The sequence below is a fragment of the Ctenopharyngodon idella genome, chromosome 9 (assembly GCF_019924925.1).
Source record: "Ctenopharyngodon idella isolate HZGC_01 chromosome 9, HZGC01, whole genome shotgun sequence".
Taxonomy (NCBI): Eukaryota; Metazoa; Chordata; class Actinopteri; order Cypriniformes; family Xenocyprididae; genus Ctenopharyngodon; species Ctenopharyngodon idella.
In genome coordinates, this window is record NC_067228.1 from 1,819,662 (window position 1) to 1,844,609 (window position 24,948).

A 24,948-nucleotide genomic window follows, 5' to 3' on the forward strand; every position below is an offset into this window, starting at 1 on the left:
TTTATCTAGTGCTTTATTGCACAGCAACTTTACAGTGACTGACTGATTCATGTGACACTCCCTCTGACTGGAGAAAATATTCTTTAATTTCAGAGCAGATTTACTTTTATTTTTCTATTTACTGTAAGCTAGATTCAAAATGTTTTATGTAAGAAGTAAAATACAGTAAAAAAAATCTATTTCAAATAATCAAGGCTCTCATGATTTCTTCACTAAATGAACACATGAATCATATTTAGTCATTTTCATTTATATTCATCACCAATATAACACAGTCATGAACAGCAGTCTTTACCATCATATATTAAAACGTTTTAATATATGAAATTGACACATGATTTCAGTGATGATGTGAATGAACATGTTCATGAATCAATTTCAATGAATCAAACCCACTCTGACTCAGTAAATTCAGTAGTTTCTTCTGAAGTTTAAATGAGAAACATCTGTCTGAACACAAATCTGAAGTGGCTCAACACTGAAAATAATCAGAAATGTTTCTTGAGCTGCAAATGATGATTTCTGAAGGATCATGTGACACTGAAGACTGGAGTAATGATGCTGAAAATTCAGCTTTGATCACAGGAATAAATTACACTTTACTATATATTCACATAGAAAACAGCTGTTTTAAATGGTAATAATATATCATACTTTTCACTGTATTTGTGCTCAAATAAATGCAGCCTTGGTGAGCAGAAGACACTTCTTTCAAAAACAATAAAATAATTTGATTATTCCAGACTTTTGACCGGTAGTGTGTGAATATATAAAAACATTCAAGAGGTGCTGATGTTAAAAGGTAAACTGTTCTAGCAGCAGCTACAGAAAAAGCTTGATCTCACTTAGACGTACTTGAATGAGGAACAAAAAGAAAGAAAATGAAAAGAAAATCCCTTCATTCTACTGTGTTTTTCTGGTAATCATCATGTGCAGTAAAAGGCAGTTGAAACACACTCTTGTCAGTCACTTCCTCCACACTGCTGGTCGCTTCCTCCTGTGTTTCCTGTGTCGGTCCATCCGTGTGCGTCGGCTCGTCCTCCTCCTGTGTGATGATGAGGAGGTTCCTCATGGAGTCGGACACCTCCTCTCTCAGCTCGTCCTCAGACTCTTCAAAGTTCCTGATGGGAAGCAGACGTCAGTCACGGCATCTCAAACGTCTCGGCTCTCTGTGTGTCTCACTTACGTGTCCTCATCATCTGATCGAGGCTCCAAACGCTCCTCATCCACATCTTCATCACACTCATCTTCATCACGCTCTTCCTCTGTCAGACGCTTCTCATCTGATGACATCAGCGTCTCTGAGTGAACGACACACACCCATTTCAACCTCAATGGTTCTTCATGTGTGGCGAGATCAATGTTAAAGTGATAAATATCAACTACCAAACAAAGCCACAGCAGAACCACTGAAGCCACACAGTGATGTTTTATTCCTGTGTTTTTGAATGAATCGAGTGAGTCAATGATTCAATGATTCACTGTGCATACTATCCATCTGAAATAGTATGTGAGATTGGAATAAGTGTTTCGAAGCATGTTATGTTGAAAATAATATGCCAAAAGTCCTCGGATGATCGACTATTTGATAGATTTCTGAAGTGTGGATCTGTGCAAACTGTGTCATATATTTTTATTAGAAATATAGTGTTTGTAGAATAGCCTCAAACCAATTTCAGCGATATGCTGTTTTGATATTGTTTTTAAACTGGAAGGTGCCTTCAAAACTATGGAAGCTTGTTTCCGCCACAAAATGAAAAAAAAGGATAATTGCGACTTTTTATCTCACAGTTGTGAGGTTATATCTCTCAATTCTGACTTCTTTTCTCAGACTTTTCAGATATAAACTCACAAATTGCAAATTACAAAGTCCAATTCTGAGGAAAAAAAAATACTGACTTTTTTATCAGAATTGCGAGTTCATATCTCACAATTCTGACAATAACTCGCAATTGCGTGTAATAAAGTCAGATTTCACAAATTTAGAGGAAAAAAAAGTCAGAATTGTGAGTTTATATCCCGCCAATTCTGACTTTATAACGCCATTGCGAGTTTATATTTATCTCTGGTCACACTCAGTTCGTACAACTCAAAAATTTTAGATCTGAGCTATCCCATGTTACCACTGGTGTTCTCCAAGGTTCAGTCTTAGGGCCTCTTCTATTTATTATTTATTTACTGCTCCTTCAGAAAGTACGAAATTCATTTCTACTACTATGCTGACGACACCCAGCTTTACAATTCAGTCTTTCCTCCACTTTCTCTATCAAGCTGTCTAGTTGAAAATAAAAACTGGTTTTCATTTAATTTCCTTAAACTTAATAGTGATAAGTTCTTCTTGTAGGCACGAAGTCTAATTTGGCAAAATCTGATAGTTTCTCTGTGACTATTGACCAGTCAGTAGTTTTTCCATCTTCACAGGTAAAAAGTCTTGATAGCACCTTATCCTTTTTAAATCACATTAATAATATTATTCGTTCTGCCAATTTTCATTTGCAAAACATATACCATCTTCGTCCTTCTTTGACAGTGGACAGCACTGCTACTCTTGTACATGCCCTGGTTACGTCACGTTTAGATTATTGTAACTCTCTTTTCTTTGGTCTTCTAAAACTATACATAGACTGCAGCTGCACCAATTATCACTAGAAACTTTTCCATAGAGCATGTTTCTCCTGTTCTTCACCATTTGCACTGGCTATCGAATTGACTTCAAAATCTTGCTTTTTACCTCCAAGGCTCTTAATGATTTAGCTCCTTCATATCTCTCTGATCTTCTCCAAATCTATACTCCTGCACAAATTCGGAGAAAAAAAGTCAGAATTGTGACTTTATATCTCGCAATTCTTCCTTTATATCACGCAATTCTGACTTTGTAACTTGCAATTGCATTTCTTGCAAAGAGAAAAGATGTTTTCTACAACAAAGGCTGATATTGCTCTCAACCAATTGCACTTTGAAGGATGATTCGTTTCAGAACTACAAACACAAACAAAAAGAACTACAAACAGGGCGGATGTGTGTCAGTATCTGGCCTGATGAAAAATATTTATTTAATGTTATCTGTGTTATATTTCATGTGCAAAACACTGTGAACATAGCTTGTTTCCACCATGGAATAAAAAAATAAAAAGGTAGTTGCTTTATATCTCACAATTCTGACTTTTTTTCCTCACAATCTCCTTTTTTTATTTTTTACTTCTGTAGTTGTAAGTGCAGTGTAAATGTATTCATGGCATCTCCGAGCTGTTTCAGATGCTGCTTCTGTGCCATTTCTGCAGTGCAAAGATGGATTTTGTTGATACTGATTTCATTTGATTGGTAAGAGCTCTATAGTGTCTTATTATTATTGCATACATTACATTAATTTAACACATTAAAGATGACATTTAATGTTAACTGTCGCCCCCCTTTTGAGCACAGATCTGAACTAAATGCTTGTAGTTCATGAATTGTTTGTAGTACAGAGCTAAATTTGGTCTCTCAATAAAGAAGACACTCAGCAGATTATTGCAGAAGTGAAAACACTTCAAATAAATGAAAGTGTAAGCTTACTGTAAAGCAAATATACTGTCCTAAACGTTCTTATTTTATACAAAATATATATTTACAAATAATTTGGACTCTTAACATTGCTCGAAAATCAAAGCTATTATGTTGATATCACAAAAATTTAGCCAGTAAAAGGGTTTAAAGTCCTGTTTCAATGGTAATGATATTTCACATTTCAATTTGAGTTTTTAAGCTTTTGAATTACAGTTGATACAGTTAGAAAATGTGTCCATATAAAGGTACGAAATACAGCTGGAAATAAATTTAAGGGGGCAAATGTCACCCTTTAATAGAAACATTAATTTCTGTCACTGCTTAAAGGTTTGGGATTATTTTTTCAGTTTTTAGCCTGGCTTTACTGAATCCTGCAAGCGTCCTCCTTTTAGGTTTTGAAAGTCAAAACACTTTTCTTACCTTTTTTAACTGACTTTTGCAAACAAGAAGCTGTAAAGATGTTCTAGTTTTAGTAATTTTGATGCAAAACCTTTAAAGAAAAGTAAAAGAAACCTGTCAAAAATCACAATTTTCACATTGTTACTGGAATATTTTCAGCTAAAATTGCCATCAGCTGATTTTACAGTGCTTTGACATTGGAATATATTTTTTTGATGAATAATCAAGACTAATCATGAACCATAAAAAAAAAAAAATATTGATTTACAGCGATGGTTATTATAAAAACACATTACTATAGTTTACTATAGTTACTAAAGTCTGTTCACCCAACAATATCATCATTTACCAATGCACGTCTTTCAAAGTCACATTAGGAAAATACTATTTTTATTCTTAAAGGAGGGGTATAATGCTATCTCATGCATTCTGATTTATTTACACTGTTAAAGAGTTGGATTCTCATGCTAAACATGGCCAAAGTTTCAAAACACGTGTTGGACGAATAGCGGAGTATTTCTGTGCCAAATCCTCACGAACGAGTATCAGCCGGAGTGATGTAAACGGGGGCGGAATTCCTTGTACGGGCGCTTCTCCCGGAAGGGGGTACACGCACATGTCGACCAGAAAGAGAGCAAGAGCACGCCCATCAACACGCGTTCAGCTTTACGGAAGTCGTCGGCAGCGCTGCACAGGTCACAGGACTTCACAAAATCAACAATGTCACCAAAGAAGTGTGTTTTTGGTTGTGAGGGAAAGATAACCTTGCTTCCTAAAGAACCCAGCGTTAAGTGGAGCTGAGAGTTTTGTTCTCACGCATTACATTGATGCGCTCTCGATATTTGTCATTAAAATAACCATAGAAACTGATAGTTGCAATCACGTTTTTATTGGTTAAAATGAATGAAGAATATCTCGTGGCTGTTGGAGCTCTCGGGATCTGCGCTTATGGTTTCATAAACAAGGCCCAGTTCTACACTGAAACTGAAAGATGGAGCGGTCACAGCGATAATGATCCCGGTCATGAGTCGGAACCGCAGGTGGAGAGTAAAACTGCTTCAAATGTCTGTTTTGTTGGCGCCTAAGTGCATATAATGTAAACAACACGAACGTAGTGAATTCATAAATTCATCATTCATACGCTATATTTATTATAGTGATTCAAAAGTTATCCAGGGATAATGCAATATTGCGTGTGTTTAAATACATCTGTTTAGCTGACCACTGATAGCTTGTAGCCGATCTCTACACAAAAGCTGCGCGTGCTCGTCACTCTTTAGCTCCGCTCACAGGACACGCCTCCAGGCGCTCGGCTGTTTTCGGAAAGACTCGGTACAGCGTATGTATCTTTTATAAATATGATAAAACTAAAGACTTTTCGGTGATATGAAGGATGCACTACTACTCTATAGGTACTTAACATGTGATTGGCAGAAACTGTGTGTGATACCCCCCCTTTAAATAACTAAATTAAATTAAATAACCCCTTTAAAAATCTATATTTTTTGTAACTGAGTAAAAGCACAGGTTTTTCAGTATTAGCCGAACTCAAGTAAAGTCCAGATTCCCCAAATGAACACTGAAGTACAGTAGTGTAGTGTCACCTGTGCTGCAGTCGGTGATCTGCGCTTGAGCGAGAGCGTTCAGGAGTGTCTCCGGCAGACGCTTCGTCCAGTGTTTTCTGTTTCCTTCCTCCTGCTCCTCTGAAACCACATCAACACATCAAACCATCGCCTGTTAAAAGTGACCATCGGATCATGAGCTTGATCAACATTCAGCTGGATGTGTAACAACATGATGGTTTCTGGATAAATCAGCAAGCTCATTCTGACATTAGCAGTGTCCGCATCACTCTGATTCACTCAACAAAAACCCTAAAGGATTTTCTGTTGGCTTTAGGATTATTGCATAAAATAAGCTCTGTGACCAACAAAAGATTATGATTATTGTTATGTTTCATCCATCATGATAATCTTCACAAATGAAGACGAAGCGTAAATACAGTCGGCAGAAGTAAAAAGCTAAAAGATGTGTGTGTGTGTCACCTGTCTGAGCGTCACAGACGCTCTCCGTCGTCACATCCATGTGCTCCAGAGCGCTCAGTAAGGTCTCAGCGGCGTCTCGACACCATTCGCCTCTCTTCACCCGAGCCTCTTCCTCCGAGCCGTGTGGACGGTGGCGGAGGTTTTCTCCTTGTGCAAACGTCAGTGTGTCGTTCAGGGGCTCATCCTGTCACACACACACACACACACACACACACACACACACACACACACACACACACACAGATCAATCCTCAGCCAGGTGAGGAAAAGTAACGTAACACATTACTTTCTATAAAAAGTAACTAACGTAATTAATTACTTTTTTAGAAAGTAAAGTAACTTTCCCCAACACTTCCTGATCACTTCACCTCTGACTCCTCATCTTCCTCATCAGTCTTCATCTCTTTATCACTCAGCTTGATCTCGAACATGATTCCTCTCTGTAAACACATGCGGCCGTGTCGGATCAGTCAAACACGAGTGTGTGTCTTGTCATCATGTCTTTTTGTGTGTGTGTTTGTACCTGCTGCTCTTTCCCACGTGTGCGTGTGTCTCTGTTCTTCTTCAGTAAGTCTGCTCCTCTGTCCTGAGAACATCATCACACTCATCAGTTCATCATCACACATGTGGATGTCACGGCCTCTCAGCATCTCCAGCTGTGATTTTATTATCGCATGCATCACAAATGTTCATGTTTTTTCTCCCACCAGTCGGTAATTTAATTTCTGTATAAATTATCCCTGAGTTTATGAACAGGTTTGAAAAGGGCTCTGAAAATCTAAATGCTGTAAAAAACTACAGTTTTGTGTGTAAAAAACACATTTAAACACAGACGGCAGCAGCTGATCACATGAGGGATTTTGCCATTTTTGACCACAATAATTTTAGTGAATGTTTTCATTTCTGAGAAATGACCATTAGACATCTCTTCAACTGCTGATGGGAGAAACAAATATATATATATATAAATCTATATATTTATATTTTAATATATGTAAAAAATAAAAACATCTATTTTTATTAATATATTTATGTTAATATATATTTTTAAAATTATATATTATATTTTAATATATTTAAAAAGTAAAAACATCTATTTTATTAATATATTTATGTTAATATATATTTTTAAATTATATATTATATTTTAATATATTTAAAAAATAAAAACATCTATTTTTATTAATATATTTATGTTAATATATTTTTTTAAATTATATATTATATTTTAATATATTTAAAAAATAAAAACATCTATTTTATTAATATATTTATGTTAATATATATTTTTAAAATTATATATTATATTTTAATATATTTAAAAAGTAAAAACATCTATTTTTATTAATATATTTGTTAATATATTTCTTTACAAATTATATATTAATAAAAATAGATGTTTTATATATTAAATATAAATACAATAATATTTTATATATTAACATAAATACATTAATATATATTTTTTAAATCATATATACATTTTATTTATATATTATATATATACACACAGACACAAATATATATACTGTATATATATATTAAAAAAAATGGAAGTTTTTTTAAATCATACATAAATTTATACAATCTGTGTGTGTGTGTGTGTGTGTGTATATATATATATATATATTACAAAAATACATTAAATATATTAATAAAAACAGAAGGTATTTTTAAATCATATATACATTTATACATTCTGTATATATTTTAAATATATTAAAATATAAATAATGTATTTTTTATATATTAACATAAATATATTAATAAAAATAGTAAAAAAAAAAAATCATATATACATTTATATGTTCTGAAGTAGGTGATCAGGTGATCACTTATTTCCATTAATAAAATCCAGAGTGACGGATAATCGTCCTGCACGTCTGAACTCTAAATATGTTTCAGTTCATCAATAACTGCACGTTGTTCTTAATGGGCGTCTGACATCATCTGCCACTAACGTTCATTCCAGCTGTAGAGCCCTAGATAGTGCACACTCACTCGTGTCTGATTCACAGTGAACAGAAACTTACATCAACATCCAGAACCAATGACACGTACCTCGACCTCTGCTCTCATTCTCATCTCTCTGACATCATGATGATACTGCTCTCTGATTCGCTGGAGCTGCTTCAGATACTCCTGCAACACACACACACACACACACACACACACACACGTTTGTTTTTGTGAATTGTGGGGACATTTCATAGGCGTAATGGTTTTTATACTGTACAAACCGTATTTTCTATCCCCCTACACTACCCCTAACCCTACCCATCACACAGGGTTCCCACTTTAAGCCAAATGTCAAATTCCCTGACTTTTCCCTGACTAAAATCTGAATTTCCATGACCTATAATGAACGGAAAAACAGGCCGCTGTTGTTCTGAACACTGAGCAAAAATCAGCCTCAGACAGTATTTTAAATCCATCCATTTGCAAGCTTTATTTACTTGTTCACAGACGTTTTTAGTACAAAACTAAGTTAAACACTCATACACACTACTTTTTTTTGCGCTTTTACCCATTAAATGCACTGATATGTTTCTGTACTATTTCTACAGAAATTAATGTATAGTTTTTATTCTTTCAGGGGTTAAACGCTTTAGAGGATTTTCTGTTTGTCATCAAGTTCATCATTCAGTCTTTTGATTTCTTCACATTTAGTTTTTCAGACCGTCTTAGACTGTTTGACACTAGGCTATTTCTGTAAATGGTTATGATTATTTAAGTCTGAAATAAATAATTAATAATTAAGTCCCATAATATTTTTCCTTCAGAAGTAATGTTGGTAGTTTATCCAATGTGCATTTATTAATTTATTCATATTTATTCATTCTACCATGGTGAATAAACGAAGTTAACGGCTACGCATGACCAATTTGAAAATTCTGTGCGGCTGCCACTAGGGGGCGAAACGCGACAATCGTGCAGTGAAAAGGCGGCTTACTGTGTCCTTTTTTTTAGCTTACCGTGTCCTAACCAGACTTGACAAAGCTACAAGATGACAACATCAATCATAAATCACAGCCAATCATAACAGCGTGTGGGCGGGCTCTGTTCACAGCTAAACACGAAAACCAAACGAAATTAAACCATAAAACATTATTCAAAATACATACTCAGTGACTGATACAATCTTTGTCATGAAATACACTTGTTTGAGCTTTGCTTAATATTAAAATGGTTTGAGCTTGAATATCATTTTGCATGACTTTAATAGCCACTTTAGGCATGTGACGGTATCAGATTTTCATGTTGCAATAATTGCTGAAGCTTTTATCACGGTATACGGTATTATCACGATATTGAAATAAGTTGCAAAAAGAAAAAGTGTCATCATAGTATAACAGGTTTAAGAACTCTTTTTGTAATAACAAAAAGAACACTGAATGTTTAAATACAATAATACAATACACAAAAATATAAAGAACAACAGGTAACACTTTACAATAAGCTCTCATTATTTAATGCATTAACTAAGATTGAGCAATAGCTACATTTGTTACTCAGGTCCATTGAATAAGTTACAACTTTTGATTTTAGTAATGTTATTAAACATTAACTAAGAAATTAACATTAAGATTAATAATTGCTTTATAAGTATTTTTCATTGACAGTTTGGTAATAATGAATTAACATGTTAACTAATGAAGCCTTATGTCGCTAAGTGTTACTGAACAATAATAGACATATAATCAGAACATTTTCAGTCATTATAGGGCATGTTGTAGTCCAGATTAAAATATAAAAATGTTTAAGTTTGAAAATAAATAGCCTATTAAGTCTTTATGTATTAAGTATTTGGTGCTGTGATGAAGAACAATGCAAATACAAAGAAACTGAATGGATGTTTGAAGCTTTTTAAATACTGTTCAGCAGCACAGCTGCTTTGTTTATGGGGTTTCCGGGGTAACCGCTGCATTTCTGCTGTTCCATCAGCGCCCTCTGCTGTCAGAGAGTGAACGCACACTTTCATTCAGCGCGTCTCCTTCACTCGTTCCGCCCTGTGCTTCTCATGCATGTTGGGCTTGTTTACATTTGAGTGCGCGTGTCCCTTTGACGCAGCATACAGCAGTGTTGTGCATTTTATACGGTAATTTATTGGTAATAAATTATTATTTACGGTATTTTGAAGTGCCCACAATAACAATATCGTGCTATTCATTATCGTGATATATCGCATTACCGAATATGGGCACATGTCTATAGCCACTATGAGAGCAACAATGGATCATTTACCTCAGAGTTTGAAAAGAAATAGAAGGAAACAAGAACGTTCAAACTGTGAGTAATAGATACTTTTCATTGTGCATTTATGTCCTTGTTCCCTCTCTATGACCTGAACTATTAGCTGCAAAATCCCAGAAATATAGGAACCATTTCAGAAATAGAATCCTCTATCGTGTCGCGGCTGGTTAGGACAGTCTTTGAAGTGGTCATTTTGTAGCCAAAGCTCTTGAAATGTACATTTTCCTGGCATGTTCGCCTTAGTTAACAGGTACAGGTGACTGCGTTTGACTTAAGTTGACGAGCGGGAAGGGAATAAAATGCTGCTGAAAAATAGCCTAACCATAACAATACGCAAAACACGTGAAACAACGCAATAAAAAAAATGTGCTATAGAAAAATTACATTTTGATTAATGGAAACTAAAATTTAAATGTCTTTCAATGTCTGGAATAGACCTTTCCATGATATTCCATTCTGTATGATTTATAAGCCTTTTGAAAAATGGGGACATGGAGTAATGTCCTCATAAGTCACCCTCTCCTTGTAATACCTATGTCATACCCATGTCATTATACAAATTTGTGTCCTGATATGTCACAAAACACACACACACACACACACACACACACACAGCTCAATGAGGTGTCGTTATCTAACGATCATGAATTGGAGTGTGATGACAGTCACCTCCTGTCCCTGTAGTTTCCCTCTCTGAGGCGGTCTGCTCCCATAATGCTCTTGTGCGTTGGCCGGCTGACAGCCTTCAGCATCTGCTGTGGACGGTCTGATACCCTGAACACCAGAAATGATCAATGATTTCACACAGTCTGTGCTGTAGATGAACAGAAGAGTCAGTGAAGGAACTCTACATCAGATATATTCAATATTATTAAATCACTCATTTAGAGCAAATACATAAATATAAGATAAATAACCTGTAAATAACAATATATGTGCACAGGGCTTGACTCTAATACCTGCGTGTAACACAGTCACTCCTACTAGCCACTTTGGCGGGTTGAATTTTATATATAATATATACACTTTTCAATTGTAGTCTTTTAAAAAGGCATCTGAAATAATAAACTAAGTGCAATGTAGTGTTGTCAAAAATTTTGATACATATCCACACTGTTTTTAGGAGGAAAATGTTCTATAAATGGGGCGAATGATATATGAACAAACCTTCAGAATATAGAAATGAATAAAACTGTAAAGTTTGGTGAATGTAAAGCTGCTGAAGTGGAGATTTCTGACTCAAAACTTCAAAGAAAATTAAACCTACAGACGCAATTAGATAAAGTTCAATAAAATAAAGACTTAAAAAAGTGTATCTTGGATGCTTTCTTTCCGCTAGTCTGAAAGAAGACATGTTATGGAAGCAAAATAGACCAAAACTGACCAGTGTGTTAAAAATCAGTGGTTTTGTGTGCATTTTTGTGTTCATGTCCTCGTCTCTGTGTTCAGTGACACTCACCAGCTGTTTCTGAGCTCTGAGTTTGTACTGATGGGCTTCACGTCTCCTCTGCAGATACTCGTCTCTCGCCGCTGCGACACTGAACACACACACACACACACACACACACATCTGATCAACATTAGCCTACATTCATATATAAGCATCCAGCTCTCATCCTGTGATATAAGCGTGTGGGACTTCAAGAATCAAATGATTTCAACAGTTAATCAGATGTTTCTTAGATGAAGGTGCTTGATGAATAAGAGGGATTGATGATGTTGTTTCAGAGAATATAAAGACATGTTTCTTTTCTTTAGAGTAAGGTCACTGATGGATTGATATGAGCAGGAACACGAGCTCAAGTAAAAAGGTTTTGTGTGTCTCACATTTTGTGGGGCTCCAGCGCAGCGGGTCTGTGTGCGTCGTGATCCGCAGGTTCCTGCTGTCGGTCCTGACGCTTGTTCGGCTCAGCCGGACCGTTCCACCGCCGCTCATGATCAACACGTAGTTTGAGTGGAATCGGGTTTTCAACCACAGCAGGAAAATGAGGCTTTATTTGCTGAGAGACGCCATTTAGACAAAAGAGACAAAAACAGTCACATTTATATTATTATTTCAGTCTAATCTAATATAACTTATCTTAAAGGACTCTTATTATGCTTTTTGTTCACATTTTCATCTTTCTTTAGTGTGTAAAGTTGCTGTTTGAGCATGAAAAAGAAGTTATTCTCTATATCAGTGACACTGTTTCTGAACTCCCTGAAACGCCTCCATTGTAGTCTTGAGTTTCTTCCGGGAACGAACACGTCACAATATTCCTCATTTAAATAATTCATACGCAGAATAAAGGGGCGGGTTATGGTAAGGGGCGGGACATTTCCCAAACACCAATCACAACACACTGCTCCAGCCGACCAATCAGAGCACATTGTGCTTTTCAGAAGGAGGGGCTTCATAGAGACAGGAACTAAACAGAGCGTTACTGACAGACTGGGAAGAGAGGAGCTGCAACAATATGAGGAAAATAATGAACATTCAAGCATGAAAACCTGCTCTAGTAGAGCCCAAAAACAACATCAAGACTTTGAAAATGGGCCTAATAGGTCCTCTTTGAGGCGCAGTCACATGACTCACAGCCCTAGTACCACTTTTACTATAATTACGTGTTGTAATGTGGAGCTCAAAGATCAGACAATGTCTTTATCTGAAGACTCACTTGTGCGTTTGCTCTTGTGCGTCTCTGCTCGGGTCTCTGTGGCGGTTTGGTGACAGGAGGCCTCAGGACGGGTTTGTATCCCACTGGATCTTTGAAATCTTTAGAAATGCCGAAGAAGTCCAGATAAACAAGGTACACGCCAGGAGACCAGATAACACATTCTGCATCAATTACTGTATGTTGTAGTTTACACACACACACACTCACACTCACATTCACACTCACACTCACACACACACACACGCACACGCACACACACACACACACACACACGCACACACACTCACACACACACACACACACACTCACACACACACACCTGTGTTGTTTGTGGCTTTACGTGGTGTGTGTCTGTGAAGAACTGTGTGACTGAACTCATCCTCCAGCAACTGAGAGAAAATGGAAAAGAAAGTTGAAGTTTTATATCATTTTTCATATTTTAAAATGTTTCAGTAAATATTTGTAGGAATCTGCATATGAATGAAAATGATTAAATACGAAATATTGGGGCATATAAATTAATATGATTAAATATAAATATTTAATGATGAATTGAAACAAATGAAATATGACAACATATATATTTAATGATTAATTAAACAAATTAAATGATTAATTAAAATGATTAATAAAAACATTATCACATTTGACAGTGGTGTATATACATGAAAATGATTAAAAATGAAATATTTAATGAGTAATTTAAATTATTAATGAAAAAAAGCATTAAATATGAAATATTGATGCATATAAATGAAAATGATTAAATATAAATATTTAATGATGAATTGAAACAATAAATGAACAAATTAATTAATATGAAATATTGGTGCAAATAAATGAAAATGATTAAATATAAATATTTAATGATGAATTGAAACAATAAATGAACAAATTAATTAATATGAAATATTGGTGCAAATAAATGAAAATGATTAAATATAAATATTTAATGATGAATTGAAACAATAAATGAACAAATTAATTAATATGAAATATTGGTGCAAATAAATGAAAATGATTAAATATGAAGTATTTAATGATTATTTTAACCCTCTACAACACAGCGTTGCCTGTTTTCTTAAGCCCTATGCTTAGTACATTTTTCTTTAAATGATTACAACCGATTAGAAAGGTCGAGAAAGTACCAAAGAACAGTCCAGTAAGGTGTTGGAGTCACTATCAAGCACCATTTGAAGGTGGGACGTCCTGTTCTGACACATGGTCACAGGAGCACATGGTGTGAGAAGAAGGCAAGATTATTTGCTTTAGTAATCTTATTTAAAATGACATGAACTGTACATAAAAATATGTGTGTGTATGAAGGTGTAGAGAAGCCTTTTGTCAGGTTTTATGAAGTTTTTTGTATTTTGCATGTTCAGAAACTCAGTTTTTCTTTTCGTTGCCTCAGGGCAACACTGTGCGATAAGGGGTACTTTTCGAGGATGTTTTGGACAATACCTCACATTGGCAATAATGTGTTATAAGAAGGGAAGATACAGGGTTCATGGGTGCGCAGGAACACCCAAAGTGATGTGAAGAAAGTGTAACGTACACCTCTATTTGACAGCAGAGAAGAACTGCTGTTTGAAGTTTCGTACAGAGTGAAATCTCTACATGATACAGACCTGTGCATGTATCAAATCCAATATATCAAGTGTTTTTCCCTTTTTACTTAATGATTTCTTAATTTTTAAAAAAAAAAAACTGTGATTTTGATGATAATTTTCTCTATGATTCTGTACCAGAACGTTGTCCTGAGGCAACGAAAAAATATTTTGGGACATTCAAAAAAAAATTTTATCAATAAAATGTTCCCAAATGAACCAAAAAATGATGTGGATTTTTTTTTTTCTTCATGTGCCATCAACATGTGTGCAGTAGAGGGTTAAATGATTAATGAAAATATGATTAAATATGAAACCTTGGTGCATATAAATAAAAATGATTAAATATAAATATTTAATGATGAATTTAAACAATAAATGAAAAAATGATTAAATATGAAATATTGGTGCATACAGGTGCTGGTCATATAATTAGAATATCGTGAAAAAGTTCATTTTTTTATTGTAAATTATTTTAAAAAATGAAACTTTCATATATTCTAGATTCCCTACATGTAAAGTAAAACATTTCAAAAGTTTTTTTTTTTTAATTTGTTGATTAGAGCGTACAGCTCATGAAAGTCCAAAATCCAGTATCTCAAAATATTAGAATATTTACATTTGAGTTTGATTAAATGACCATCCCTACAGTATAAATTCCGGGTATCTTTTGTTCTTTGAAACCACACTAATGGGGAAGACTGCTGACTTGGCAATGGTCCAGGAGACAATCATTGACACCCTCCACAAAGAGAGTAAGTCACAGAAGGTCATTACTGAATGGGGTGGCTGTTTACAGAGTGTATATCAAAGCATATTAAATGCAAAGTTGACTGGAAGGAAGAAATTGGGTAGGCAAAGGTGCACAAGCAACAGGGATGACTGCAAGCTTGAGAATACTGTCAAGTAAAGCCAATTCAAACACTTGGGAGAGCTTCACAATGAGTAGAATGAAGCCGGAGTCAGCGCATCAAGAGTCACCACACTCAGACATCTTCAGGAAAAGGACTACCAAGCCACTTCTGAACCAGAAACAACGTCAGAAGCATCTTACCTGGGCTAAGGAGAAAAAGAACTGGACAGTGAACAGTGGTCAAAAGTCCTCTTTTCAGATAAAAGTAAATTTTGCATTTCATGTTGAAATCATGGTCCCAGAGTCTGAAGGAAGACTGGAGAGGCACAGAATCCAAGCTGCTTGAAGTCTAGTGTGAAGTTTCTGAAGTCAATAATGATTTGGGGGGGCCGTGACGTCTGCTGGTGTTGGTCCATTGTGTTTTATCAAGTGCAAAGTCAATGCAGCCATCTTCCAGGAGATTTTGGAGCACTTTATGCTTCCATCTGCTGACAAGCTTTATGGAGATGCTGATTTCCTTTTCCAGCAGGACTTTAGCACCTGCCCACAGTGCAAAAACCACTTCCAAGTGGTTTGCTGACCATGATATTACTGTGCTTTATTGGCCAGCCAATATGCCTGACCTGAATCTATGGGATATTTTCAAGAGAAAGATGAGAAACAGTCGATCCAACAATATACAGATGATCTGAAGGCTCAATAGTGCCTCAGCAGTGCCACAGGCTGATCACTTCCATGCCACACTTCACTGATGCTGTAATTTGTGCTAGGAGCAAGTCATTTGCTGTAATATGTCCGGCCGATCAAGTATTGAGTGCACAAAAGAACATACTTTAAAGAACTTTAACTTTTCTGTTTTGCAAATCCATTTTTTGATTGATCTTAGGAAATATTCTAATATTTTGAAATACTGGATTTTGGACTTTCATGAGCTGTACGCTCTAATCATCAAAATTAAAAAAAAAAACTTTTGAAATGTTTTACTTTACATGTAGGGAATCTAGAATATATGAAAGTTTCATTTTTAAAAATAATTTATAATAAAAAAAATGAACTTTTTGATGATATTCTAATTATATGACCAGCACCTGTATAAATGAGAATGACTGAATGTGAAATATTTATTGATTAATTTAAAAGACTAAGGTGCATATAAATAAAAATGATTTGTGTTCATTTAGTGAAAAACATTGTGAAAAATTGCCTTGATTATTTGAACGAGATTTTATTATATTTTACTTGTTTTCTGATTGATGCTTCCTCTCGTATAAGGAAGATAAATACTGAGATGTTTATATCTGTAACTAGATCATCCAGCCCTAGTGACTAGTTCTAGTCTTTTTAGCTTTAAGTAATCTTGCAGGTGACATCCTACCTGTGTGTCCAGATGTTTGCTGATCAGAGGCTGTAGTAAAGGTCGTTTGAGCAGCGAGTTAGCCGACGGCCGGTCACGTGGACTGACCTTGAACAGCTGGTTAAGCAGCAGTTGTAGTTCATTACTGTAGCGCTGAGACACTGGACTGTAGCGCCCCCTACAGATCTTCAGCACCAGCTGCTTTAAATTACTGCTTTCAAACTGTACGACACAAACACACTCATCAACTCAAAACATCTTTTTTCGTCATTTTTTAGAAGTCAGTATAGTTTTTTGTGCATTTTTATTTCAGTTTTTGTTTTAATTTGTTTGTTTTGTTTTTATTTTGACATTTTCTTTTAATCTAGGAAATTTCAGCTCCTTTATTACGTGGGGTCCCTCAGGGCTCTGTTTTAGGAACCTTACTATTTTCCGTGTATATGCTTCTTCTGGGCTTAATCTTTCAGAGATATGGCTTGTCTCATCATTATGTTATAGTAGACCAATCACAACAGACTGGGCCATCTGACCAATGGATTCAAAGTGTTTTTTGCCCTTAAATGCATGTAAACCCGTTGTAGGAGACTCCAAAACTAAATTAGGAACCTTTAACATAGCATAATAGGGGCACTTTAATCAGACTGTTTGTGTGAGAGCTCAGAGGACATAAGAGATCAGAAGTCCATGAGAGATATGTGCTGAAGTACTCACCGGATGTCTCAGTGTGCAGAGCTCATAGAGGACACAGCCCAGAGACCAGATGTCCCTACAGGACACATGAGTTCAGAATGACGACACACAGCAGTCAGACGAGGAGCTGAAGACACAGATGCTCTACGTACGTTTTGTTGTTGTAAGGTCTGTTCTCGCAGATCTCTGGAGACAGATAGTACGGCGTCCCAACGCAGGTTCTGGCGAGCTCCATGGTGCTGCCCGACACAAACAACCAGACGAACATCATATCAGGAGAAAAATTACACAAACTATCAAAGAAATAAACACCATCAGACTCACTTGTTCAACATTCTTGCGATGCCAAAATCTCCCAGTTTGACTTTCAGTCCTCCTTGAGTGAGAAAGATGTTCTGGAGCACAGAATCAAACACATGAGGCACGAGATACTGGATTCACTGACAACATCAGATGGTCACGTGTGTCTAACGGTACCTGAGATTTAATGTCTCTGTGCAGGACCTTCCTGTCATGAATGTGCTTCAGTCCGAGACAGATCTGAACAAACCAGTCGACAATCTGAAACACACACCAAAACACTAACGCTCAAATGAAAGACACTTAAAATTACAGCACATGAAATTTCACACGATAGTCTTTTCTTCCCTACTGTAACATATCCGAGTGAAATTATAAATGATTTATCCATTTAAATTCATGTGCCTTGTAATCTTGAATTAGAATAACTTCTCCTCCCTCTTGCAGCATCTCTTCTCTTCTCTGATGACGAGGGCGGGGCAACCTGTCAATCACATGAGATCCACCAATAGCAAACCACAACCATCCAATCAATTCCCCACAGACAAAATCAAGCCCCGCCCTACATTTGTTCTTGTTTGTGAAGCAGTTCACTCGGATATACATCAAATAGGAAATAAAAGACGATCGCAACTTCTGTTTCATGCCAACTTTAAATAATCTCTGTCTGAACACCCTCATGCGCACAAGACAAGAGATGAGAACGAATCATGAAACTCGCCTAACTTTTAGGAAACTTCATGCTTTATTTTCTCTCACTGGTAAAAAAACCCATCATGAATACTGTCTCTCTCAGCAGCTGTGATGGGTGTTTGTGTGGTTCACCTGCTGCTCTGTGAAGGGTTTTCCTCTTTGCATCTTGATTCTGTTCATCAGATCACCGGCGTCACAGTATTCCATCAGGATGTAGAGGTTATTTCTGTCTGGATAGTGCACACAAACACACATCACAGCACATTAGTGTGTGTTAAAATCCTACAGGAATATAAACTGTAATCTCCCAGCTAAAAAACAAATGTTTTGTTAACATTCCCGAAAAATTATTTTTGAATGTTCAAAACGTCCAGTTTTTTAATGTTTTAAAGGATTAGTTTAGTTCAGAATTAAAATTTCCTGATAATTTACTCACCCCCATGTCATCCAAGATGTTCATGTCTTTCTTTCTTCAGTGGAAAAGAAATGAAGGTTTTTGAGGAAAACATTCCAGGATTTTTCTCCATATAGTGGACTTCACTGGGGTTCAACGGGTTGAAGGTCCAAATGTCAGTTTCAGTGCAGCTTCAAAGAGCTCTACATGATCCCAGACGAGGAATAAGAGTCTTATCTAGAGAAACAATCGGCCATTTTCTAAAAAAATAAAAAAATTATACACTTTTTAACCACAAATGCTCATCTTGCACTGATCTGTGATCCGCACGCATTACATAATCACGTTGGAAAGGTCACGCGTGACGTAGGCGGAAGAACCGCGGTAGGGCGAAAAACTCCATCTCATTTTCTCCTCCAACTTCAAAATCGTCCGACATCGTTGTTTTACCTTTGTTTGTAAAGGGCGTTTGACTTCACTTTGTAAACACTGGATCGGTACTTCTGCCTACATCACGAGTGACCTTTCCAACGTGATTACGTAATGCGTGCAAGACGAGCATTTGTGGTTAAAAAGTATGTAATTTATTTATTTTTTTTAGAAAATGTCCGATGGTTTCTCTAGATAAGACTCTTATTCCTCGTCTGGGATCATGTAGAGCTCTTTGAAGCTGCACTGAAACTGACATTTGGACCTTCAACCCGTTGAACCCCAGTGAAGTCCACTATATGGAGAAAAATCCTGGAATGTTTTCCTCAAAAACCTTCATTTCTTTTCAACTGAAGAAATAAAGACACAAACATCTCAGATGACATGGGGGTGAGTAAATTATCAGGACATTTTAATTCTGAAGTGAACTAATCCTTTAAAAATGTTTTTTCTTCGTTATATGAACGTTAAGAAAACATTCCATTTTATAACTCTGCAAACATTATGATGTTACTTTTGAATGTTACTTTCTGAAACAAGTTGTAACATTTAAAAAAAATGTTACACGGATTAAAACTTTTCAGAAAAAAATCCTTCCATGAATGTTTTTGTGCTGACGTTTGAGAACATTATTAAAGATCGGATAACTTTGAACGGATGCTACTGGAAGAACGTTTGTTCATAACTTTGAGAGAACCTTGCCAGAACGTTCCCTGTAAGCGAAAGCCACTATTTTCATATACTATCTTTAAACTAATCTATATCAAACACAATATAAAGAATAAATCAGGTGCAGCACACTGACCGTAAAATGATTTATAAAATGTCACAATGTTTGGATGTCTCATTTTGGACAGCAGAGTCACTTCCTTCCTGGAGGCGTCCTTATCCCGAGGAGACAACTGTGACGGAGACAGACAGACAGACAGTTTCTCGTGTTCTCTATTCCTAGATCCCATATCCTTGCCTTTTTCACTAGAACATATTTTAGTGATAATCAAAAACAAGGTATCATTTGAAAGCTTAAACACTCGAAACTTTCATTTTTTGAAGTGCTTTCATTAATAATCTGTTGAGTGCCTTCTTTAAAAGGAAACTCATTCGTGAATTACAACCATTTAAGTTTAGATTTATGCTCAAAAAGCAGTTGATGAATTAAAGACAGGTTAATTCAAACTTAATGGACAGCTATAGCTGACTTCTTGCGTCACATGTAGGGTAACCAGGGCAAAATGACCTCCACCTTAATTTTTTCTCCTAATCATACATGACACAAAATTTCATCTCAGCACTTTTGATGAATGGTTACTCTATTTTTAATTTTGTCAATTAATCTGAATATCAACGATTGTGAGATTTAGACAGCTGAAACAGTTTTGAGGGTAACTGATTTAATTTTGTGTCTCTTGAAAATAGTGATCTATGACACTGGATTGTGTTGAATATCAACAAGTTTTTGTTAATGAGGCACACATTAATGTTTTTATATATGTGGAGTAAAAGTTATAGATTTTATTTTGACGTAAAAAGATAAAATTAGACCTTTGGGGTAAGATGAGCCACCTAGAATTGGGACAGAAGGTGCCAAGTTGTTACTAGTGTTACTGTTTTTAAATTGAATAATTATTGTAATTAATGGGGTTATTATTCAGTATTTCCATGAATTAGATGTACATTTCAGACATCTGTGCTTCCATTAAAACCCACAGGTCAGTTGAGTGAAATTATTAAATTTGCATTCATAGTATTGCTTTTATGACACACACTATATTGCCAAAAGTATTGGGACACCCCTCCAAATCACTGAATTCAGGTGTTTCAATCACTTCCATGGCCACAGGTGTATAAATCAAGCACCTAGGCATGCAGACTGCTTCTACAAACATTTGTGAAAGAATGGGGCGCTCTCAGGAGCTCAGTGAACTCAAGCGTGGTACTGTGATAGGTTGCCACCTGTGCAATAAGTCCATTCGTGAAATTTCCTCACTACTAAATATTCCACGCTCAACTGTTAGTGGTATCATAACAAAGTGGAAGCAATTGGGAGCAACAGCAACTCAGCCACGAAGTGGTAGGCCACGTAAAATCACAGAGCGGGGTCAGCGAAGTGTGCAGAAGTCGCCAACTTTCTGCAGAGTCAGTAGCTACAGACCTCCAAACTTCATGTGGCCTTCAGATGAGCTCAAGAACAGTGCGTAGAGAGCTTCATGGAATGGGTTTCCATGGCTGAGCAGCTGCATCCAAGCCTTACATCACCAAGTGCAATGCAAAGCGTCAGATGCAGTGGTGTGAAGCACGCCGCCACTGGACTCTAGAGCAGTGGAGACGTGTTCTCTGGAGTGACCAATCACACTTCTCTGTCTGGCAATCCCATGGACGAGTCTGGGTTTGGTGGTTGCCAGGAGAACGGTACTTTCCTGACTGCATTGTGCCAAGTGTAAAGTTTGGTGGAGGGGGGGTTATGGTGTGGGGTTGTTTTTCAGGGGTTGGGCTTGACCCTTAGTTCCAGTGAAAGGAACTCTTAATGCTTCAGCATACATTTTGGACAATTTCATGCTCCCAACTTTGTGGGAACAGTTTGGGGATGGCCCTTTCCTGTTCCAACATGACTGCACACCAGTGCACAAAGCAAGGTCCATAAAGACATGGATGAGCGAGTCTTGACCTCAACCCGATAGAACACCTTTGGGGTGAATTAGAGCGGAGACTGCGAGCCAGGCCTTCTCGCCAACATCACTGCCTGACCTCACAAATGCGCTTCTAGAAGAATGGTCAAAGATTCCCATAAACACACTCCTAAACCTTGTGGAAAGCCTTCCCAGAAGAGCTGAAGCTGTTATAGCTGCAAAGGGTGGGCCAACTCTATATTAAACCCTACGGATTAAGAATGGGCTGTCATTAAAGTTCATGTGCACGTAAAGGCAGGCGTCCCAAAACTTTTGGCAATATAGTGTATATTCAATTAAAATATGGGCAATTAAATATGTAAATATTCATATACCTGTAAAAGTCATAGAATAATTTTACCTTTCAGATTAATCTCTTTTACTGTTTGTCATTGGTTATTCAATTATCAAGTAAATTGCCAAAATAAAATAGCTGATTTAGTATTTTACAATAATGACAGTTTAAAAATATATAAATATTAATAAGAATTATATCAGAAGTCATTTATACATTCTGTAAAAGTTTATCCATGTGGGAGGCTTCTTAACCCTATTTTAATATTTGACATTTTGTGCTATAACAACTAAATTACCAAATGCTTCTATTTATTTCCTATATTAATAACACATTGGCTGATTCATCATCATACTGCACATGCTAAACTTATATCTAAATATGTTACAATTTATAAGTAAATATACATTGTTCTTTCCATAGATACCAAACATTCATTAATTTTAAAAACTTTAACCCTTTAAATGCTGGTTTGTTTACATAATGCCATAGGTGTTTTTTTATGAAAAAAATAAAAATAGTAGTTTATTTTCATAAACTAATTGCTAAGCAGAATTTTTTTTCTTTGCTTATTAGATTCTTGGGTGGGTCAATGAAGAACAACAACATTAATTTTGAGGCATTTATATTTTTTATGTAGTGTCAGATTTTTTACAAAAACTAACACTTAGGTCCATAATGGACAAAAATGTCCATGCCAAAAAACTGTCATAGAAATATATTAATATTTTTTTACACTTTCACTGACTGTTTTTTTTTTATCAGCATCTCTTCTATTCATAATTACCAAACATTCATTCATTTTCAGAATTTTAACGCTTTACAAATCAGTTTCTTTACATCCTCGGCTTCTAATGCACCTGTGTGCTCACTGTCAGTGGGCAACACTAGCTTCAGAGCTTCCTCTCATGAGTAACGTCTCTTCAAACAATGAAATGATCAACCCCTCAAGCACCACATATTTATAGGTTTGGCTGTGAGGACACCTGTGTGAACTCAAACTTTGTATAAAATCTACCAGACTAAAAAATCAGCATTTTCTTGTGGTAAAAACTAAAACAATGTGTTTAGGGGCTTCTGAACTTCTACTTCAAATTCAAGCATACCTTTTATCTCCGTACAAAAACAATAACAAGTGAAAAAGTGCAATCAAGGGTTAACCCTTGTGCAACCTTATGGACATTTTTGTCCATTTCAGTTTAGTTTTTTGTTATAAGTGTGCCTTTGTTAATGCCAACTACATGAATTTTGGCTCAGGTGTTTATTTTTATTGGAATTTTAATATTTTACCCTCATTTCCTTCAAAAAATCAATTTTACCCTTCGTACAAAAAATACTCACACTCAGGACCTTAAGGACAAAAATGTCCACATTGAAACCCATTAAAACTGCAATTTTTTAACCCAGGGCCATTTGACTATAAAATGATACAATATTTGCAAATAGGCATTCATTCTATCGGCAAGGCTTCAAATTTTACATTTTTACCATTATTTACTAGATTGTGCCATATTTTCATATTTGGCATATAAAAGAAATACTCGCTTTATTTGTGTTTTCTGCTTATGCATATTATAGTCCATTATAGAGTCAATTTGAAAAAATAATGCAGCTATAATTGTGTGGGTATGTTGGTAAGGATGTCAGAGTGTAGTTTGCATGTGTTTACTGAAAATTTAATGTGTGTAATTAGTTTGAAAGAAATTATATCGTACTGGCAATCAAAAAATCACACTTCATGTATGAGTCACACCCTTGGCAGGGTCATAGGGCCATGTGAAAACTATGAAAAAGGTCAAAGAAGGCTTTCTTCTTTTCTTGAGGTTTTTCTTTTTCGACCAAACATGCATCTTAAGGGGGGCATCTTCTCCCGTCCTACCCTACTTATGCATTTAGCAAAGCGACTTACAAAAGCAATTCGTCGAACTTTTTCTCCAAAATCTGAAAAATACCAAGTTTATTAGTATCTGCAGCGCTTTCACAATTCATTTTGTTTACATAAAATCTCCAGCACACACAGTGACAAATGAGCAAATGATGAAATTACATTTTTAAAATGTCAAGTAGTCAAAAGTGCCTCTCTCACCCGTCTCAGGTTGATCTCTTTGATAACGTAGAGCAGCGGATCGTCTCCGTGTCGGTGTTTGACCAGAAGCGCGCTCCCGAACGCGCCCTGACCGACCCGCCGAATCACCTCATAATGATCCATAAACCCTGAGGATGAGGATGATGATGATCTTCGGCAGGTTCAGCGACGTCTGAACATGAGCGGCGCGTCACCATAGCAACACGTCAACAACAGCGTCACTCAATCCGTGTGGAAATATTCACCAAACATAAATGAAGAACAGCAAAAGTTTGCTCGACTGTTGTGTGAGGAGGAACACTTCATACAAATGGATTTCGTTACAAAAATTAAACAATTGCAATTTGTAAGGACTGGCTCGCGACCGATAGGGCAGAGAGTGAAGCATTCTGGGATTTCTAGCGCCATCGATTATTTATTCGCCTTTTCTCACTGTGGAATTTTCTCACGAATTGTGAGATATAAACATTGATCTATACAGCATTTATATAAATATATATTTATCTATGTAAATAATTTATATAGATCAGTGGATTCACTCTCAATTGTGAGGAAAAAGTCAGAATTGTGAGATAACGTACTTCATATTATATTATATTATATTATATTCCGTGGCGGAAAAGTATTTCCAAGTTGTACTCAGTCAAAGTAAAATTTAATGTATTTTCCTAGCTTTATTT

General features: G+C 36.0%; 1 protein-coding gene across 2 annotated transcripts; it reads right to left on the reverse strand.

Annotated features, from left to right (window-relative positions):
• Positions 1-66: 66 nt before the first annotated feature.
• LOC127518521 (serine/threonine-protein kinase Nek5) lies at positions 67-24,639 on the reverse strand. Of its 2 annotated transcripts, XM_051905312.1 has the most exons (20): positions 24,269-24,637; positions 20,027-20,123; positions 18,531-18,628; positions 17,883-17,966; positions 17,730-17,800; positions 17,558-17,644; positions 17,427-17,481; positions 16,737-16,937; positions 13,221-13,290; positions 12,902-12,999; positions 12,072-12,244; positions 11,704-11,782; positions 10,914-11,018; positions 8,052-8,132; positions 6,514-6,576; positions 6,359-6,430; positions 5,991-6,174; positions 5,550-5,648; positions 1,187-1,301; positions 67-1,121 (listed from the first exon to the last, which is right to left on the reverse strand). In XM_051905312.1, exons 1-20 carry the CDS (start codon positions 24,389-24,391, stop codon positions 899-901), a joined length of 2,178 nt encoding a protein of 725 aa, XP_051761272.1. In that variant the 5' UTR covers positions 24,392-24,637; the 3' UTR covers positions 67-898. The 2 variants fall into 2 exon arrangements, with proteins under 2 accessions (XP_051761272.1, XP_051761273.1); XM_051905313.1 differs by lacking the exons at positions 67-1,121; positions 1,187-1,301 and adding an exon at positions 3,581-4,036 and having other exon boundaries at positions 24,269-24,639.
• Between the last annotated feature and the right edge of the window lie 309 nt (positions 24,640-24,948).

Coding starts and splice junctions, on each gene's coding strand:
- LOC127518521 (XM_051905312.1), bottom strand. CDS start 24,391: ATGGATCATTATGAGGTGATTCGGCGGGTCGGTCAGGGCGCGTTCGGG. Junction 11,783..12,071: donor GCGCTGGAGCCCCACAAAAT/GTGAGACACACA, acceptor GTGTGTGTTCAG/TGTCGCAGCGGCGAGAGACG. Junction 6,577..8,051: donor GAATGAGAGCAGAGGTCGAG/GTACGTGTCATT, acceptor TGATGTTCTCAG/GACAGAGGAGCAGACTTACT.